Genomic DNA, 20,244 nt, shown 5'->3' with positions numbered 1-20,244 from the left:
TATATGTGTATCTTAACAACTGTTTCACTTACCACGTTCTTATTTCTCCAGTATAGTACAGGAACACTCCGTCTTGGAAAAATCTAGGAATCTGCCACCGAGATTAAGCACAGTAACACGTAGTCGCGAAAGACGTCTAGGTGTCGGTGACCGTTAATGAATCATGGATGAATACAAGGTTTTTTTGTCTTCCATATATATTTCAAACTACACCATGACTTTGGTCCCGTCATTACTCGAATCTGTTTACGATAGGCTGGAATCAGACTAATGTTATGGTTTTGTTACTTGGTTTTACCCCTAGATACTGAAATTAATTAACTTTATTACTAAATAATATGTTAATGACTCTCTATGTTCATATCATGTAACTCGTGGTGGGGTGTGATTGTGGACATAAACTGCAGCTGTTCCTTGTGTTTTTTCATCACTTGCACCGCAGTTGCACGACGTTCTAGAAGACAATCCGCTTTAATGTTCATCAGGACTTGTTACTAAGGATTTTCTGCCGGCCACTATTCCTCTTCGACAATATGATTTTTGCTGTAAGTTTTATAGGCCGTCATCACCTTGCAGATTGCCCCTTCCGAAAGATCCAACATACTTGCTACTTTCATCATATATACACCACATAACCGAGCACCAACAATTTGCTCACTTTAAAACTAAGAGTGTCACCTATTTACACTATCATCGTCTGCTCAATTCACTGCACAATGCTGTTCTACTACTACTACTACTCAGATAGTACGGAGTTAGTCTTAACACCCACCACCAACGTCCCGGTGTTGTGGTCGTAGCCTAACCTTTGCCAACCCAGACACCGGGCGTGTTTCCATTAAATTGATTGAGATTATATATATTCAGAGTGGACTAAAATTCTTAAAGACAGTCTAGTAAAATAAAATAAAAATACACCAGACAAAAATGAAATTTTTCTACAATTTGGATGGAGAATTCCAAAATTTGAATATTTGAGATATTGTAACGTCCTTAGTTTGCAACCTGAATATCAAATGTGATATTCGTTTTACATGTAGATTACAAGTATGTACTGAACCTGACGTAGTGCCATTTGAAAAATAACTTTATGTTGGCGACTGTTAATTTGATATCACAGAGTATGTTAAACCATATTCTCCTCGCGATATATGCATACAAAATTTCAGCGTTTTAGTCCATTAGTTTAAAAGTTACAAGGGCTTACCAAGGTAAATGATCTACTCTGTATATATTACTTGTCAGAAATCTTAGTGTATATTCATTTGTAGCATATTCCATATTTAGTCTGTACCGAGCGATAGCTTTTTAAATGTGTTGCAGTTAAAGAAAAAGTTCGTTAAAATATCAGTTTATTAGAGAGTCGGGCGAGACGTGTTCCAGAGCCCTGCACGGGCCGGGCGCGCCCGTTTGGCCTGGCAAGATTACCCGGCCCTTTTCAAGTATATCAAACTGGACCGGGCCCTAACGGGGCAGGGTACATTCCGGGTTGGACACAAATGCTATAGAGCCGAACCGGGTACATGTATTTCCGAGCCGAGCCGGCCCGGACACTGTAAACTAACTTTGGGAAACTGACTCTTTATTCAAGACTGAAAAGTACTGACTACTATTATTTTTATTACTACTGCTACTACTACTATTTCTTCTACTATTACTACTACGACCACTGCTAATACTACTACAATTGCTACGACTTCGCGTCAGAATTGACATGTCTGACGGTACAGAATTTACCTTTTAAGTACAGAAAAAATCGGAGAAATGCTAGTTATTATGGCTGGTCTGCGTAGAATGTGAACCGATGCTTGATCTACGAGGGGCAACGGTGATTCAGTAGGTAAAACACTCACATCTGGTGCTAGAGGTCGTCGAATCGATACTTGCTCTTGGTACATGAATTTTGTAGTGGACAAATACCGTGTGCGTGGGAATTTTTGGAGTGGCCCCGTTTCCTCCCACTGTTTTCATTCCACCAATTCATCCCATCATCATCCATACGGCCTGAGCCGTAGTTACCTAAAGAACGTACGATAAAATCAAGTTCTTGACCTACTAAGTAGAATTAGGTACGCAACCATTAGAGCACGGAAGCCGAAACCGTGAACTGGCGTGTTCATAAGATCAGCGCATTTTGTAGTAATGGTCAATTAGCAAAGTAGATAGCAAATGGTGTTATATGTTCCTGTATTGTTTATAGTATGATGCTACAAATACGATAACATATAATGATCAAATAAATCACCAAAACGCCAAGGATGATTAGGTGTTCCTGGAACGGCTGTAACACAAGTAAATCAAACAAAATCAACACACAACATTGTTGAACGAAATATACCACCAACGTCCGCTGAGGGATAAATGTATAAATATCAGTAGTAGAATAAAAATACAAGTTCTCCTACGAAACTAATAGTGCAGAATGAACATCGCTTTACTGTATGTCCTTGTACTTATCGAATAGCTTGGAAATAGTCAACAGTCTCAGGCTTTAGAGCCTTTCTCCATTGCTGAACTATATTGCCTGTAGTACGAAAAGCTCTTTCAGTAGACGCAGTAGAAGCACGGATGACCAAATACTGATGCGCTAATTTGCACAATTTTGGTAATGTTTCCTCTTGTTGCTTCCAGCATTGATGTATATCTAGTTCTCTTGGACATGATGGCATGTTGAGGTAGTTCATCGTCAAATTCACTAGAAATTGAAGGTCCATCTTCCCATTTCATTAATTTATTCTTCTTGGTAGGCAGCTCCAAACCGTGTATGCCTGAGCTACTATCCTTGGCGAGGGAATCAAAAAAGTCAACTGCAATAGCTGACTCTAACGAAATGAGACGACATACTTCTATGTGGACAAATAATCCCTCATCTACAGACACTGCTCGGAGATGAAAAGTTAAGGCTGAAGATCTCCACTTTATGATCCATACTAATGTCGACCTTCTCATTACGAAACTGTTCCACCCGAACCTTAAGCTGCGACATATCATTACAATCAACTTTTGTTAACTTTGCAAAGTTTTGTTTAGTCTTTCAAACCAAGGCAGTATCAAGGTGGCATCGTAGAAATCTTCTAAAAATACTTAAGTAATTTCTTTCCTTAAGGATTCATCAAGGCAATCTAAGCGCTGAACTTTATGCTTTTCTAATATCCGCCGGATGTCGACGACCTGCGAATACACAGATTTCAACATGATGGGCCTTATGCAGAGTCGTTTTGATGTCTGATTAATGCCTTACTATAGGTATGACTAACAGATGGTTGTCAAAAGTGTATTCAGAGTCTCTGATTAGGACGTAGTTCACTACATGTGACTAATTAATCTAGAGCAGAGGGTACCTTTTTAGCCACGGTTTAGCTTGTGCGACACATTTCGGATTTCGTATGTCATGTATTTCCATTTTTACAGACTACGCATGCGCACATCTCTTTTCCGTAGTTGCCACATTTATTTTTCTCACCTAATGCATTGGGTTATATTAGTTAATCATACCCAAATCAACTTTTTAGTTGTATTCAAAGTAGACTCTGAATACCAAAAAGTACACTTTCCTTACTGAAGTGCTAGTATGGCACTAACTAGTCGGTGACTAAATATTGATTAATTAATTCTCTCTGAATACTACCCGATGAGTTTAGTGTTCCATCTTACCTCAGTGTCTTGGTTAACAGTATGTGGCAACCGGGTTACCAATCCAGACTTCTTGAAATATGTAACTACTTTACTAACGCAATCAAAAAGGTTTTTACTGATGGTAGTTCATCTAGGAGGAAGTTATATTGAAAAGCGTTATGCAAAATAGCAGTAATAGTAGAAATAGTGTCAGTGACAGTATTTTTCATGGTAATTTAGTAGTAGTATTAGTACCAATAATAGTAGTATTAATAGTAATAGTAATTGTAGAAGTAGTAATAGTAGTAGTCATCGTAGGGTTAGTAACAATAGTAATAGTAGCAGTAATAATAGTAGATGTAGTGGTATTAGTGGTAGTAGTTGTTGTTTTGTTTTCATATTACTAGTAATAGCACTAGTGGTATTTGCTGTCGTATTAGTATATTAATGAGTAGTAGTAGTAGTAGTAATAGTAGTAGCAGTGGCAGCAATAGTGGAATTAGCATTAGTATTCGTAATCGTAATAATAGTAGTTGTTGTACTGTTAGTACTACATACGGTGTAGCAGTTTGACCTATCCTCTTATTCGTAACTCACTAATAAATGCAGTATAAAACTTGTTCGTCCTGAGCTGTATTAAATATAGCTGGACTGAGCAAACACATATAACAAATAGATAGACAGAATAGAGATATAGAAAGCAAACCCTTAGGTAACCTTTCACACGATTTTCCCCATTCGAAACGGACAAACATACATTCCAATGTTACGACGATATATTTCTCACTTTCCATTGAATATTGAAGGACTGACTTATCAGACTTGGTTGTTCTCAGCTCGGTTATGCTCGGCCCGTTCTCCACCCGGCTCAATTCGGGCCGAGCCGGGCACAGAATACAGATCCAGCCGGGCCGTCTTCGGGCCTGCGTTTGCAAGGCTCTGATGTGTTCCACTGTTTTCTTCTTTAATAATTCGAAGTTGAACCGTTATCATATTGGCGCTTTGATACTACCCATATACAGATTACATTTGCTTTCGGTTTGCATATTAAGATGAAATTATATGAAGACAGAGTTATTTCAACATTATTCCACTACTATCAACTACCAAATTAAATGACAAATGTTTAATTGACTTTACAATTACACTAAAAGATGGTTATTTATGTCACTAACACAGATTAATGTATCAGGTTGTAAAGAAAGTTCTTGCGGTTTCCAACCTTCAATTTCAAAAGAGCATATCTCAATTCAAACAAAACTTTATTAATCGAAATAAAAACCATGACAATCAATACACTTTTGCCAACGAGAAGCAAATGTGTTAATGCCGGTAGCATAGACTTCTAGAGTTCTGGACGCGACGAAGTCGTTGAAGGTCGCTTCGGTATGGTCTCTGCTTTTGAAATATTTCTCGCGGAGGAAGTTGTCGAGATGCCTGAAAAAGCGGTAGTAGGTGGGCGAAAGGTCCGACGAGTATGGTGGATGAGACCGAGTTTCGTAGCCCAATGTGTTCAACTTTTGCAGCGTCTGTTGTGCAACATGGGGACAAGCGTTGTCGTGGAGCATGATTGGTCCCTTTCTGTTGACCAATGCCGGGCACATACTTCGAAGCTTCTGGTCATTTCGTCGATTTGTTGGCAGTGCTTCTCCGCCGTAATCGTTTAGCCCAGATTCAGGAAGCTGTGATGGATGAGACCGGCTGCAGACCACCAAACAGTCACCATGATCTTTTGTGGGTGGAGTTTTGGCTTCGGGAACTAATGAGGAGCTTCGCCGACGTCCAACCACAGCGCCGAACGTCGCCGATTGTTGTAAAGGATCCACTTCTCATCACACGCCACAATCCTGTCGAGAAACGGGTCGTCCTTGTTCCGCACAAGAAAAAAAGACGACACCTTAAAACGACGATTTCGATGATTTTCGGTCAATTCGTGCGTCACTCATTTATCGTGTTTTTTTGACTTCCTAATCTCTTGCAGGTGGTTGGAAATAGTCATAGGTGTTACACCCAGGTCTTTAGCAAGTTCTCGAACAGTTGTGCGTAGATTGGCTTTGACTAAGTTGGTCGTTGTCAACAGCGGATGGCCGATCACTGTGCTCGTCATCTTCCAGGCTCTCGTCACCGCTGCGAAATTTCTTGAACCACCATTGTGCCGTAAGTTCGTTAGTGGTTTCTGGGCCAAATGCATCGTTGATATTACGAGCTATCTGGGCAGCTTTTCGGCCTAACTTGAACTGGAACAAGAAAATCGTGCGAATTCGCCTCTTGTCCATGCTATTTTTGAAGTCCAGAAAAAAGTGAAAAAAAAAAAAGTATTTCAAAACAAAACCAATACAACAAATAGATAGAGCGAAAAACGCGCTTTAAACTTATATACAGGGTTTTCATAAAGTATGGACGGATTTAATTCGCTTATAATTTACATAAAAATGCTCATATTGAAATCAAATAAAGTGCAAACGGTAGCGGAAGGATTAAATTTTTACCTGTAATCTGCACCAGCTCAGTTCATTCACCACCACACCTCCAACTGGGCGCCATTTACGTCCACACATTCGCGTAGGTGGCGCTGGAATCCACTCACAGCGTTCCGTCGTGTTTGATCCGCTGATTTCTTTAAAAGATTTCTGATTTCCGCTTTATTTATTTCTTTAAAAGACACACACACCAATACAGCTTACAACTTACTTTTAACAGTCAACATTGAAACAACAATGGATGGAATTTGGTAAGAAACTGACCCTTGCCCTCCCTCTCTCAACGTGTTCAGAGTTGCCGCTTATCTAACAGTGTTGCCAACTAAAAATTTAATCCTTCCACTACCGTTTGCACTTTATTTGATTTCATTGAGCATTTTTATGAAAATTATAAGCAAATTAAATCCGTCCAGACTTTATGAAAACCCTGTATATAGGCACAATATTATAACGACATTTGAGTTGAAAATACATCACTGAAAATGGAAGTAAAAAAAAACGCAATAACTTTCTTTACAACCTAATACAAAGTGTTTTAAAATATGCAATGCTGTTATAAAAAAATATAATTAATTGTTTAGACGTATTTAGATATATAGAACTTCCGTGTGTGGGAGTTGATGATGGAAAAATCAGCAAAATTTAGACTTTTACGTCACGTGCGTGAGAGTGATGGAGACAAAACATTTTGATCTATTAGCTTATCTCGAATCCATAAGTGCTCTTGCTATTGCACTTCATAGGGAGGCCACGTGGGAATATGAAGCAACTGTAACATGGACATCTGATACACACAGTAACTCTCAGGAACTGGCTTTGGAGCTTTTTACATAACTGCGGTGATATTCTTAGGAATATAAATTTCTTTAATATCTTGATAATGGACGCGCGTTGGATTTCATTGCAATGATTCTGATACTGTCACCACCACTCATCAGGAGAACTTGATTTGTTCTTGGAGGATTGCTATTGTGTTGAATCTCTTAATAGACAGCCTTAATGATCCGCTCTCCAAAATAAAGAACAATAAAGCAAAAATATGTATATGGGATGTTAAAACTATATGTAGTATCTCTCCCCTTTCCATTTAAAATTCTCGAACTAAATTCTAGGTAACCACCATGATGCTCATCCCTATTACCTATTTCCAATACTTAATCTCAATATCTCAACTTTATTTAAAATAAAGGTTTGCAGACTTTTGCCTCATTCTATATAATGGTACGATGTATGTACGTAGTACTTAACAGGGCTTCTAGAATATATTCTACTATCAGGTTGTCAAATATACAAAAGAACACACTACAATATACGATTTTCTTGATAATTCTAGTAACTGTGACATTTACAGAAATAAGTTTTTCAAGTCGAAGCTGATCAAAACTTATTTGCGATCATCAATTCAGCAAGAGCATTTGACCAGCTTGGCAATTTTGTCTATTGAATTTAAATTAGTAGGAGTTTGAAGTTAGACAAAATTCTAAAAGACCTGCAGAGAAGCAGCAAGAAAAATAAATTTCTCATAATAAAAAGGAATAAGAAAATGACTCATTTATAGTTTATGGGTGTTCACTGATTTTTAGAAGTTCAAAATGTATAATTTATTTCTGACAGCACACTTAAAATTTCATTTTTTTCGAAGAAAAATAAAAGAAGTCATTTCACAGTCACTGAAGCACGTGACACTGTGACTATGTGCTCTTCAGAGGTAATATATAAATACTGTTAGTTACTTGTAGGCTAATATGTATGCAATATTATATTAAAATGTAAATTACATCTGTTTGGCTATTGAGTCCCATACATTTTTTTTTTAAAATATAGGCACACTTTGACTACTTTCCATTCTATTTCAGAGATATTGGGCCCTGCACGGCCTAAGTCCAGCCCTGCTTTTAGAGATGCATAAAAGCTGGCTTTTCTGCTTTTTTTTTTATTTTGATGATTTTTCTATCTAAATAGCTTTCTTACAGTATATTCTACAATTAAATAAGATTTCCTGACTAAATGCCATATATCGCTCTATAATTCACCGTCATGATGGATGGAGCACATTTTATAAATTAAAGTACGAAGTATTTGAGAGCAATTTTAGAGGCTACTTAACTGTATTTTAACTTCTGAGTTATCGACATTTCTTTTCTTCTTTAGATCATTTCATTTTTAGTCATCCATGTTTCATTTCTTAGAGCTTAGTACTTTTGCTTCTAGCACATATTTAAACTTAAGTTTTTCAATATATCGGTCAGAGCGTACTTCCACATTTCTATTATACTGTATAGCTGTGCAATGATTTATTTAGTCTTATTTTACATGGCGAAGTTAAGGTTAATCATGCCTTGTCTCCCACTTGACCATGCAAACATCAGAATTGATACGATAATAACAAGTTTATAGAATAATAATTGAAAATGCACACATTGAAGTGACAAAGATTACACTCCAATCATATATGTATTCGGGAGCTGATTCCTGGCACCGAAACAAGCAAAAAAGTCCTCTAGAACTTTGATCAGTGAGGGATAGTTTCGGCGATATAAAGTGCCGAAAGCGTGGGAAAAATGAACTTCAGAGGGCTGTAATTCATAAACAACGCAACATAGGGAGTGCGGTTTAGAACATGACACTCGAAGTCATACCTGCTCTATTGAAAAATGTATGCTTCAAACCTCCGCAAGATGTGTGTGAGGGAGTCTCCAAAGGAACGCAGAGATTACCTGCAGGTTATAGGAGATCCCTGAAACTTTGAAAGCGTTCCTATTTCTTCCATTCTGGCTACATGACCTGCCCACCTGAGCCTCCTAGTCTTGATGACCCTAACAATGTCTGGTAAACCGTATTAATTATGCAGTTCTTTGTTATGAAGTTTCCGCTATTCCTCATTCCATTCCCCTTAGATCCAAATATTCGCCTCAGGATTTTATTCTCAAATACTTTCAGTCTGCGTTCTTCCCTCAGAATAAGCGACCATGTTTTACAACCATAAGCACAAGTATGATTATCGTTTTATATATTTTAAGCTTTATATTCCTCAACAGAATTCGCGATGACAAAATATTTTGAACTGAATAACAACACGAATTTCCTGCTTTCCGTCAACATTTAATTTCTTCGTGGATACGATTTGGTCTGTTAATATTCATCCTAGATATTTGAAAGTATCCACTTTGTCGAAAGTATTATTTGATATTTTGACGCAGCCATAATTTGTCGTATTGCGATCCCGGTACTCTTCTATTTAGTTTTCTCTGCTAACCAATGTCGCTGCAGGCATTTAATAAGGCCTCTCCATTTATTTCGATTGTTCTACAATCATCCCCTATCAGTGGTGAATACCATTCAGCTCTAGACCCTGGTATCTCCTTGTTTCAGGCCCTTCTCGATGTGAAAGCTAGTGGACAGTCGGACTTTATTCTGGGATTCATTTAAACACATTTTAATTAATCTAACTAGTTTCTTCGGCATTCCAAATTCTGTAAGGATGTTGTACAACATTTCCCTCCTAACCGAGTCGTAAGCCTTTCTAAAATCAATAAATAGTTGATATATTGGGGTATTATATTCCCATTTCTTTTTGAGTATTTGTCGAATGGTAAATATCTGGTCGATAGTTGATCGATTTCGTCTAAATCCACAAATGATAATCTCCAATAATTTTATCTGCGTATGGGATCAATCTTGCTAAGATAATGTATGAGAGAATTTTATAGGAGGTTGACAGGAGAGAGAGGTCTCGATAATTGTTGCGGTTTTGTCGCTTTTCTTGTGAATTAGAACAATAATCGATTCTTTCTACTCTTCTTAAATGTCTTCCGTAGTTTTTCTTCCCCCCCCCTTTTTTTTCTTTTCCGTAGTGATATGTTGTATCCCTCTTGTTAAAAGTGCAGAAAACTTCAGCACTGGGTAAACCGTGATGGTGGTTATGTATTCTAGAGCCTAGGAAACAACACGCTCAGATGAACGGTCTATTACACATATGATCCATGAACAGAAAACTCGGTACTTTCTCGATTCTAAACAAGCTCAAGGAACAGTCAGTGCATTAAAGAATTCGGAACTTTACCAATTTTGCAGATCCGAAGCACCTGATAGGTGGTAACAGATTATTACGTATATGATCAATGAAAAAAATGAAATGAAATCTGTGAGTTTTACGTCCCACGGTTATGCCAGTTAGGCTAAAGGAGACGGTGATGATGAGTAATGAATGAAATGGTGGAATGAAGAAAGTGGGAGGAAACGGGAGAACCCCGAGAAAACCCACGCACACGGTGTTTGTCCACCACAAAGTTCACATGGCGGAGGCTGGGATGGTACCAGGGACCCCAAGCACCAGAGGTGAACGCTCTACCACTGAGCCACCGCGGCCCTATGATCAATGAATGGAAAATTCGTTCGAAATGTTTGTACAATATACATGAAATTTAAAACAACTGCAAAATTTCAAGAATGTACAAAACCACCCAAAACGAAGATTCCGAAGTACAACGTTTAAGATTATCATATAAATGTATTTCTCTCATGTTTTAATTATATTTTGTTTTCATAAGAGGGTGTGGGATATTTTGAAGTAAAAATATTACATACAATTTTGCTAGTTATTTGTGTCTCGTTTGTTTTTTAAAAAAGTACTTACTTTTGTATGTAAGAGGTTAAAAAAAAATCCTATTATATACGTTGGTTAATCCTTTGGGATTGATAATGTAAATATGTTAAGAATTAAAATTGTTCAAGAAGAATCTTTTCGAAATTCATGGTTTATTTTCGAGGTTTTATATTACTATCTGCATCAACAACTAATTAAATGAGTTTCTATGTTGTAGAGAAGCGAAACAAAATCTGCTTTGTCAATTTAAAGCAGAATTTTGAAAAACGTCCAAAATTTTCCAAGCAAAAAAATGCGAAGCAGAAAAAAAAACTTTTTTTTTTTTTTTTCAAAAAAGCAGTTTTTTCCGAGCCTTTGCATCTCTTACTTGCTTACAAAGTAAATTCAAGCATTTAGTGAGTTTAGAACATCATCTCAATCGTTGCATTTATTTACAGCTTTTATTGTAAATTTATAGTATTTTCAATTACAAAACAATATTCATCATCACTATCATCACTTAAATCATTCCCTACATACATCATCTGATATGGTGTACCTTCTGTACCAAAGTCATTTTCAACTAAAACTTGGTCGACTTCTACATTCTCTGTTTTAACGTTTTGAATAAAAGCTTCTGCAATACTGTCTCTCCACGATTTACTAGCTTCAACTGTTGACACTGACTTATCTTTCGTTGACTCATTGACACAAATCACCGAAACACGGTTGTTTATATTTACATCCGTATCACTTACTTGTTTTACATTTGATTTAGTCAAACTCGCGTTATTTGACATTTCTTTTGTTCTATGTTCGTCAGAATGTGGACGTGCTGCAACTGGACGATTCGATGTTTTTGTCTGCAACGAACACATCGATACACCACAGAAATCACAGTTACGAGTATTTTTTGTGTGACTCCGAAGATGAAATATCATCAAAGACTGATGATGAGTTTTGAAAGAACATATTCGGCATTTTATCACATTTTTCACTGGGTCGTTCGGCGCAATAGTACTTGCATTCTCTGACAAGTCAGCTGTTAAATGCGGTGTCTCAATGTCATCTTCGTTTTCTGAGACAATTATAGGTTGTTCTATCTCATCAATAGCATCACCAGTATCCTGAAAGATAAGACATACAATATTAAAACACAAGCATCTCCTCGAGCTAACACATACTCTTAGTCAATGGGATAGGTAACAAGAATATACTTAAATGTTTACCCGCCTGAAACAGATATAAATTAAATTGGAATTATATGCCGCTCTTGTACAGACCATGTCCCAATACAACCCCCATATTTTGTTGTTCCTCCTTCCCGACAAAATTATGTTTCGTATAATTTGGTGGAAATGAACATATACTGTTTGACATATTCTTATGCAATAATCAGATAAACAAAATCTTTCAAAAGGGACACGGTCGCTCAATGGTAAAGCGATCACCTCTTGTGTGAGGAGTCCCTGACTCGATCGCAGGTAGTGAGTGTTTGTAGTGGACAACATTGTTTCCGTGTGTTTTCTCAAGGTTCCCCCCTTTTTATCCAACATTCTTATCCCATGAATTCTATCACAATAATTCACCTTCATTAAACATCTGTCTCCTTTAGTCTATAGGGCATAGTCATGGGAAGTAAAACTGAAATGTTTTATTTTCAGTCTTGTAAGTTTTACAGTGTGGTTTTATGTGCGTTTTCCTTCTGCACAGAAGGGCTTCTCAATTGAACGATCTAATATTTTTAAGAGCAGGATTCTTCGTAGAACTTATAGACTAATTATTTATTCTCCATTTGGAAGCTATGGATCTATATTTCCCAAAATTTCAAATCGAAAGGAAGACAGGAGAACTTCTATCTTACTTCTGTAAGTATGTTTGGTCATACTCTCAACGAAGATATACTGGGCTACTTATGTACTTAATTGCAAGGGAAACTCTTATCCAGGAAATTATGCCTGCGCGGCAGAAAAGAAACTAATTTGGTAAAAGTATTGGACTGACACGTGTCTCACTACTGAGCTTGTCCGGATACTTTCTAATAAGGAATGCTCCTATGCTTTTCTACAAAAAGGTTTATATGATTATAAAAGAAATGCATAATTTCAGTTTGTAGGCATACATTTTAATCTTCTCTCTTGTATTTTGACCTTTTGAAGAAGAAAAAAATATTACAACATATAGGATATATACACGATTATTATATATATGTAGCTACAAAATGGGCAAATATGGGAGACAATGAAGAACAAAATTGTGTGGAATAATAATAATAAACAAACTGATAAATATGAAAATATAGAATTATTTATATTACATATTTTTCATATTGCATTATCTCTTAATTTTTTATTTATTACTATTAATTATTATTAAATCATTTTTGTTTACATCTTTTAATTTTCAATCCCTTTTTATATTATTCAAATATTTCTTTTCATTTGTTATTCCCTTGCTTTCTACTGACAAACGCATATAATTAGTTTCATTCCTCCATTAAATTCCAACTACTTACACAGCCTGGAACCAAACCACGTAACCCTAATGACCTCCCCCCCTTCCCCGTCAGAACGTTTCAGAGGTACTGAGTTAATAGCAAATATTTCGTTCTTTACATTTTTTTTTTTCTATGGATATATTCGGAGCCACAGTAGCTAGGTAGTAGAACCCTGGTGCCTGGAGTCCCTGATTCGATCCTAGTTCGCGTAAGTAAACTTTGTAGTGGACAAATACCGTGTGCGTGACCTTTCCCGTTTCCTCTCCCTTTTTCATTCAACCATTTCGTTCATTACTATCATCACTGTCTGTTTCCCTTAGAATTCGAGCATCATCGTAGTACATTTAAGTCTAATATTATATATATATATATATATATATATATATATATATATATATATATATATAGGCAGAGAGAGAGAAAGAAAGAGAAAGCATACTTACTGGATCAGTATGATCACTCTCATTATCTATTATTCGACTTGTACCTGAAAGAAAAAATGCAACTTTACGAAAATACTAAAATAAACATAAAACTATAAATATTCACTGTACCACAACTATAGTTCTTACAAAAAAGGAAAAAAAAGGTTGATCCACTTTTTCATTCACCTAGAGATAAATACACTTGTTCTTAACAACAATATGCCGGACGTTATCCTTATTACATTATACTTCTTTCTTTCTAATTATTATGTTTCCTAAGTTCTATTTTGAAATTAAGGTCAACTTTTTATATTTTTGTAACTTTTAACATACCCAAACAATAAGAACATTGTCCAAAGCAATTTTTGCCGCTTGTCATGCATACAAATCAAAATAAATTCTTTCTTTGACCATTGAATTTCTGTGATAAGGTATTTATATATATACTTCTACACAAATCTTGCACATGTATTGTAACTGAGGATTTTTAGTAACTATTACATCCTTCTCTTCCGTAATTGTTTAAAGTTCAGTGATTAGTAAGTAGACACAGTAAAAAAGAATTATGATAACATTGCAAAACTATAAGCAAATTAAAAAATTATGATCAATTTACTATATTCTGACAACCACACTTGTGAGGGATTTTTATAGTAACAGGAGGAAACGAAACAGGTAAATCGGTGTAACTTCCAGTATAACAACTGGATCACTGAAGCAGTGTTGCATTTCTTAGTTTAAATTAGTGTCTACATTATTGCAAACATATATTGACTTCTACAATCAGATTTCGTACTCAAATACAGAAACAGAAAAACCCTTCTTTCGAGAGTTGTAGAACGGCTAGGTCTGAATGTACGGTATAGCAATATAAAACAACTTGTATTTCCTTAATCCCTATAATGATTACTGCGGGTAGCAAAGAAACCAAACTAATAAGCAAGCTCGGGAATCGAACTTCGAAACCATTCAGCAAATATATGACCGTGCATTGTCAGCTTCGCTAATATCGAACCTGAATACATACAAAGCTATCTACACACAAATGCTATTTTCCCGCAGATTGTGATGTGATTCGAACAAAACGAAGTCTCGTTCCAACCTCAATAAACTACAATATTATATGTTATACTGAAAACGATATACTTCAGCAAATTCATTCTATTATAGAAAGTACAGTATAAAGAAGCTTATACTAGGCGGACTACGCACACAAGAGACGACGAAGGAATCAATCAGCAATTTAACCTGAGTATATTTGACAAACTTTCACAGTTACATACTTTGTTGTAGCAGATATACAAAGGTTAAGAAAAGAATATCACTACCAAATTAAAATTGAATGTTATATCACGCAGGTTTAATTTTCATGACGCCATCTTCCAGAATAGTCCTTCGCTCTTCCTACTTCTCTCTTGAAGCCTCGCCCATGAGTCTAGAACCCAGGCGTAAAATGAAGTCTCAAACTCCCTCATAACATACGAATTTTTAGTCATTTCATCTGCACATATACTCTCATTGGCTGGAGCCTTATCGAGACGTATTAGCAAAATCTGTGAGAGCAAGTTTTCAGCTCTTTTCCCCCACGGGTACGGATTAAACGTGAACAGAGAGCATATTGTATTGTAGAAAGAAAGAAAATGAGAAATGGAACGAAATGCACTTTTTAAAGTCCATTGCACAAAATAAAATGAACCTCCTCAAAATTAGTTTCTAATAAAGATCACCATATCTCTCGTGAGCGAGAAGTAGAACGACGATGTAGAAACCACAATATTTTGACCCTGGATCGAACATCAATCCCTTTTCCTATTTTAACTCTCATTATTAAAATAGGAGAATACATGAATAATATTTTCATATTAATAAGAACTGGAACTACAAGATAGGGAAGTAAAATCAATTAAAGGTTTTCTTAAATCTGTCAAATTTACTTACGGAAAGATACTACGACTATCATATTTGACATGTCATTTCTCCTTTAAATCGCCATCACATGTCAAAGAAAAGAATAAAAGGATTGTAGCATATTATCGAAAATACATATTTAGAGTATACTGCGACACACATAATCATTAGATTCTTATAATGAAAATAAGATTTACCACGCACTTTGAATGGGAAATGAAACAAAAAAGAATGGCAAAGGGAGCCTTGAGCAATAACGTATTTTACAGGTTGCTAAATGAAGAGTTTATGAAAATATTCTACTTGCTATATGTTTTGTGGTGAGTATTGTATTGCATGAGGAAGAAACGTGGATATATAAAGAGACTTGAAGCATTCAAAATGCGAGTACTTCAAAACCTAAGGAAATGTTAGTAAACGGCTACTGAACTATACTCAATCGATTTTGTATTTTGCTTTATTATTATTTATAGTTTTATACATGAAGTGAGCTTTATCATCTTTACATACTGACTAATAAATTTACCCAACACAAGAGAAATATAATAGGGACAACTTAACAATTACAGTGTATGACTTATTTCTTCGCACAAATGTACCTTTACTTTATATACAAAAGTAATAATGAAATCACTGAACATTGTGTGCTGGAAATTCAACGGAAAATAAAAAGATATACCTATGATAGAGACAGGGCTGTTAACTATTGCTGCATTAGGCGGAATTTAAGTCTAAGATGGGTGCACGAAAGACTATTGTCTACCATATTATTTGTGGTAGCGGGAAATTTGTTTTAATGAGAAGTTCAATAAAAATGGAATATATATATATATTAATATGTAATAAGTAGAAGTATATAATGTATCCATTGAAAAGATTATTTCCTTAGCAGCGACCACTTTGTTTACATCGATAACAACCTTATTCTAATGAATACATAGAAAATATCCTAGAAGAAATGCCGTTATCAGAATGGCAAAGATAATAGTAGTACATACTTGAAGTTGGTATCTACAGCTTAAAGCAGAATCGAACCACTACTTGGGTTTTTACCCAAAGCAATACTCAATCAAATCCAGGGTCAAGAACATGAAAGCAGATGCATTGGCCATTCGACTACGAAGTAACACAAGGAAATACTTGAAAGATGAAGTTAGATACATATCTTCTGTTTTCTGAATAATCGCTGACACGTTTAAATACCCTTAAGTTCTGCAAATCTCTCACAAATCGCCCCAAAATAAGTTTGTTTTTTTTTTTTTTTTTTTTTTTTCATCATTGAAATTTAGTGAACAAGCCTTCTCTTACCCGAATAGATGCCCTCCATTTCATATAAATCGTCCTCTGCCTTTTTTTTTTTTTTTTTTTTTTTAGTTCGTTCAAATAACTTTTGCTAAAGTTAAGACCGATCGAAATCGCTTTCCGCACCTCAAAACAATGTATACCCTATTTAATGAAAATCATTAGAGAAAATATCTACTTCCTCCCGAATTTTTCCAAGATGCCCCTAAACGAGACTTCTCTTGGTCAGGCTCAGTCGAGATGCAGTCACGTACTCAAAAATTAAGAAACGTTATATCGTTTCAAAAGAAATCATGTCTATGGTAACAAATTTTCCCGAATTTCACCCCTGATGCTCCTTCCCAGATTGGAGTCCTGGAAGAGTCGTTTAATTGCATCTGAAAACAGTCGATTCAGGTTGGTACTATCACGTCAAGATCAAAACGTACGGTGTCTCTAGAAAATCCCCCTCCCCCTCTCTCTGACTCACTCACATAACCCTTTTAAGATTTTTTTTTTTTAAGGTGTTTTTGTTGACTTTCAGTCAAGAAGGTACAGCATCATTCCTAATTATCGTAGGATTATGGTTCACACGTCGTTTTGTTCAGAATAGGGTAGGCTTTCAGACAGTAGCACTCACATGTCCCTATCATGTATCTGAGAGGATGTTTTCTGAAGGGAAATCGGGATTTTTTTGACCAAAGAACCTTCTTCAAAGTTTGGGGCCCACGAGCCCCCCCCCCCCCCCCTTCCGAGTCTGAGCACAAACTTGAAAAAATCTTGAAAAATACTACGTAGTGTACTAATTACTTGTGACAAATTAGAATTTCCTGTCTTCAATGGTAATGGCGGTAAACAGTTTTATACATGTTGGGAAAGCATCAAAAAACGCCCAAAATTTCCCTAAAATGCACCCTACAAAATTAAAAAAATTCCTGACACGTTCCTAATTATCGTAGATCACGATTCATGCGCCGTTCTCTTCAAAATAGAGTACGCTTTCAGACAGTACTACTCACATGTCCCTCGGATGTACCTAAGCAGGGAAAAGTTGAGGAAAATAGGGATTTTTTGTGGAAAAACCAAAAAACAAAAAAATGTTTGTAAAAGTGTAAGTGTTTGTAAAATCTTGATGAACACACATTTGTGAGTTATCACGTTTCACTCCCGTATATTATTCGTATTATATTCAGACCTAAATTCCCCATTCATTACTCAAAAAGATTATACTACAAAAGCATCTTTTTTTTTATTAGTTTATAAATGTTTATTTTGTGATTTTTTGTAGTTGTTATTATTGTTATGTAATTGCAATCGAAGAAAAATTCTAAATATTGTTTCGTTTCAATGTTTACTATTGATAAAATACATCGAAAATGCCGTACTTTGTGTGTGTGTGGGGGGGGGGTCATACAGACCCCACGAGAGGTATTTAGTGAAATAAGTATCTTTGGTATCTATTTATGTATAAATGAGTCTGAGCCGAAGTGGACTCAAATAATTCGTATCTTTATTCACTTTTCTTATTGATATGTAGATTAAGTCGGTGTATTTCTTTAATTTGGACCAATAAAAGTCGTTGTTAACTAACTTGAACTAAATTAGTTCTTCTGTACTCCGTAGTACTTTGAAATTGTTCATATGTAATTCTGTGTAATGGTTTCACGTGTGCAACTGTTTATCTTTTTGTCCTTCTGAAATGACTCTTGACAGTTATATTAAGAAGCATGTAAAGATCAGTACAACGTGTTTTTTTTTTATTATTATTATTATCATCAGCATTCCTTCGTGAGTGAGTCGGCAGACGTATCGCATTTGTGGCCAATTAGTCCTGGTTCCGAGTTCAAATGGAGGACATTTTCTCTCGGATGTAACTCGAGAAGCGGTTTTTATTCCGCTTTAAGCTTATGTGACCCCTTCCAGCATAACCCGGTTGTTGCATAATAACATCAAGGCGAAACAAACTTATTTCTGTCCATATATGATATGAATATATAGAGCAAATTATTTAAACCATAAAAACCTGGTTTAAACAATAAAAAAAAAAACGTTTTTTTTTTTTTTGTTTTTTAATAAAAACCATGGTTTTTGCCAACCCTGTTTGAGACCCTTTGGCGCGGCCCGTGGTAAACATACAGATCTGGAAATCACTTGCAAAAATAGTACTTGTGGTATTAATTACTTGTGACAAATACCAATCTCCTATCATCAATACTAAGTGCGGGAAAAATATTTTCCTATGTGGGAAAAGCACGCAAAGCGCTTCAAATTACAGTAGTAACAAAAAGGATATTATGTAAAAGAAATCCCTGACACGTCCCTAATTATCGTAGAATGATGATTCATACGTTGTTTTGTTTAGAATCGAGTGGGCTTTCAGAAAGTACCACTCAGATGTCCCTATCATGTATCCGAGCGGAGCAATAATCACGAAAGTGGGATTTTTGGTCAAGAAATATACCTTTTTTACGCTTTAACCCCTCTGAACCCCCCCCCCCCTTTCTGTGTTGACGAAGAGATCCGAAAAAATTCAGATAAAACCTAAAGGGCCCACTGATTGTGTAAAACTTCAGAAATCTAGGGTTAAAGAGAAGCTCACCCAAGCTTAAAAACTACGATATATCTTAAAAGGGTTAAATCTGTCCAAGTAAACAACAGACATAAATATAATACAATGAAGTTAAGATAGTACAATATCTTCATTCACAGCTCTCTCATTAAATTTTGCGTACATTATATTTCGTCCAATCACTATTTTCAACGACACACAGAATTATCGACTTACCTTTATCTAGTTTTGGATGATTCTTCGTTACAGAATTGACAATTGACTTCTTCAACATACAAACTTCCACTTCGATACGATCAACGTAGTTCAGCAACTGAACACATTTCTTGCATAGAAAGTTACTTTCTGATACAGACACTCCGGTTCCCTCAATGATTTTGCTTAATTTGTTAGACAATTTCGTTTTCGTTGTCTCCGTTAACACGCTCAGTTCTGTTGCTACGGTGTTCCGAATAGCATTGTTACAAACAAAACATTGAACTACTTCTTCCATGTGCTCATTAAGTTCGAGTTTCCTTCCATTACTGCCTTCAACGATTTCTACGATTACAGATGGGAAATCATCCCCTTGGCCAATACTGCTAGCATCATCCGACTCTACTGTCGGAGGTGGAATCTACAACAAAGTGAAAACTAATGTAACGCTATTTTGCGCATAATAAACATCAGACACAAAAGTTATGAGATGTAATTATCAAACATCAGGCGTAAAATGAAATGTAAAACACCAGACAAAAAATACTTGCTGAAGTTGTTTTGAAAACATGTGTACAAAAGGAACAAAATGTAAATCCTGTGAGACTTCCTACTGGCCTTTCATAAGTCGGTTTACAGAAGGGATTTTTCAATGCAAGGCAAAAATATTATTCTTATCAAAAACAAGT

At 35.9% G+C, this 20,244-nt stretch overlaps 1 protein-coding gene across 8 annotated transcripts in view; it reads right to left on the bottom strand.

Moving 5' to 3' along the window:
- Window positions 1-11,122: 11,122 nt before the first annotated feature.
- LOC145664225 (uncharacterized) overlaps window positions 11,123-20,244 on the bottom strand; it is a 104,589-nt gene continuing 95,467 nt past the window's right edge. For all 8 annotated transcript variants that reach the window (XM_081730685.1, XM_081730689.1, XM_081730684.1 and 5 more), the window contains 3 exons: window positions 19,577-19,976; window positions 13,621-13,664; window positions 11,123-11,807 (listed from right to left, as the gene is read on the bottom strand). In XM_081730685.1, coding sequence (XP_081586811.1) covers window positions 11,142-11,807; window positions 13,621-13,664; window positions 19,577-19,976 — 1,110 coding nt within the window. In that variant the 3' untranslated portion in view covers window positions 11,123-11,141. The remainder of the gene's footprint in view (window positions 11,808-13,620; window positions 13,665-19,576; window positions 19,977-20,244) is intronic.

The sequence above is a fragment of the Thermobia domestica genome, chromosome 11, assembly GCF_964235325.1.
Source record: "Thermobia domestica chromosome 11, izTheDome1.hap1.1, whole genome shotgun sequence".
NCBI lineage: Eukaryota > Metazoa > Arthropoda > Insecta > Zygentoma > Lepismatidae > Thermobia > Thermobia domestica.
Note: the sequence above shows the minus strand (reverse complement) of the source record. Positions and strands in the feature narration are given on the sequence as shown.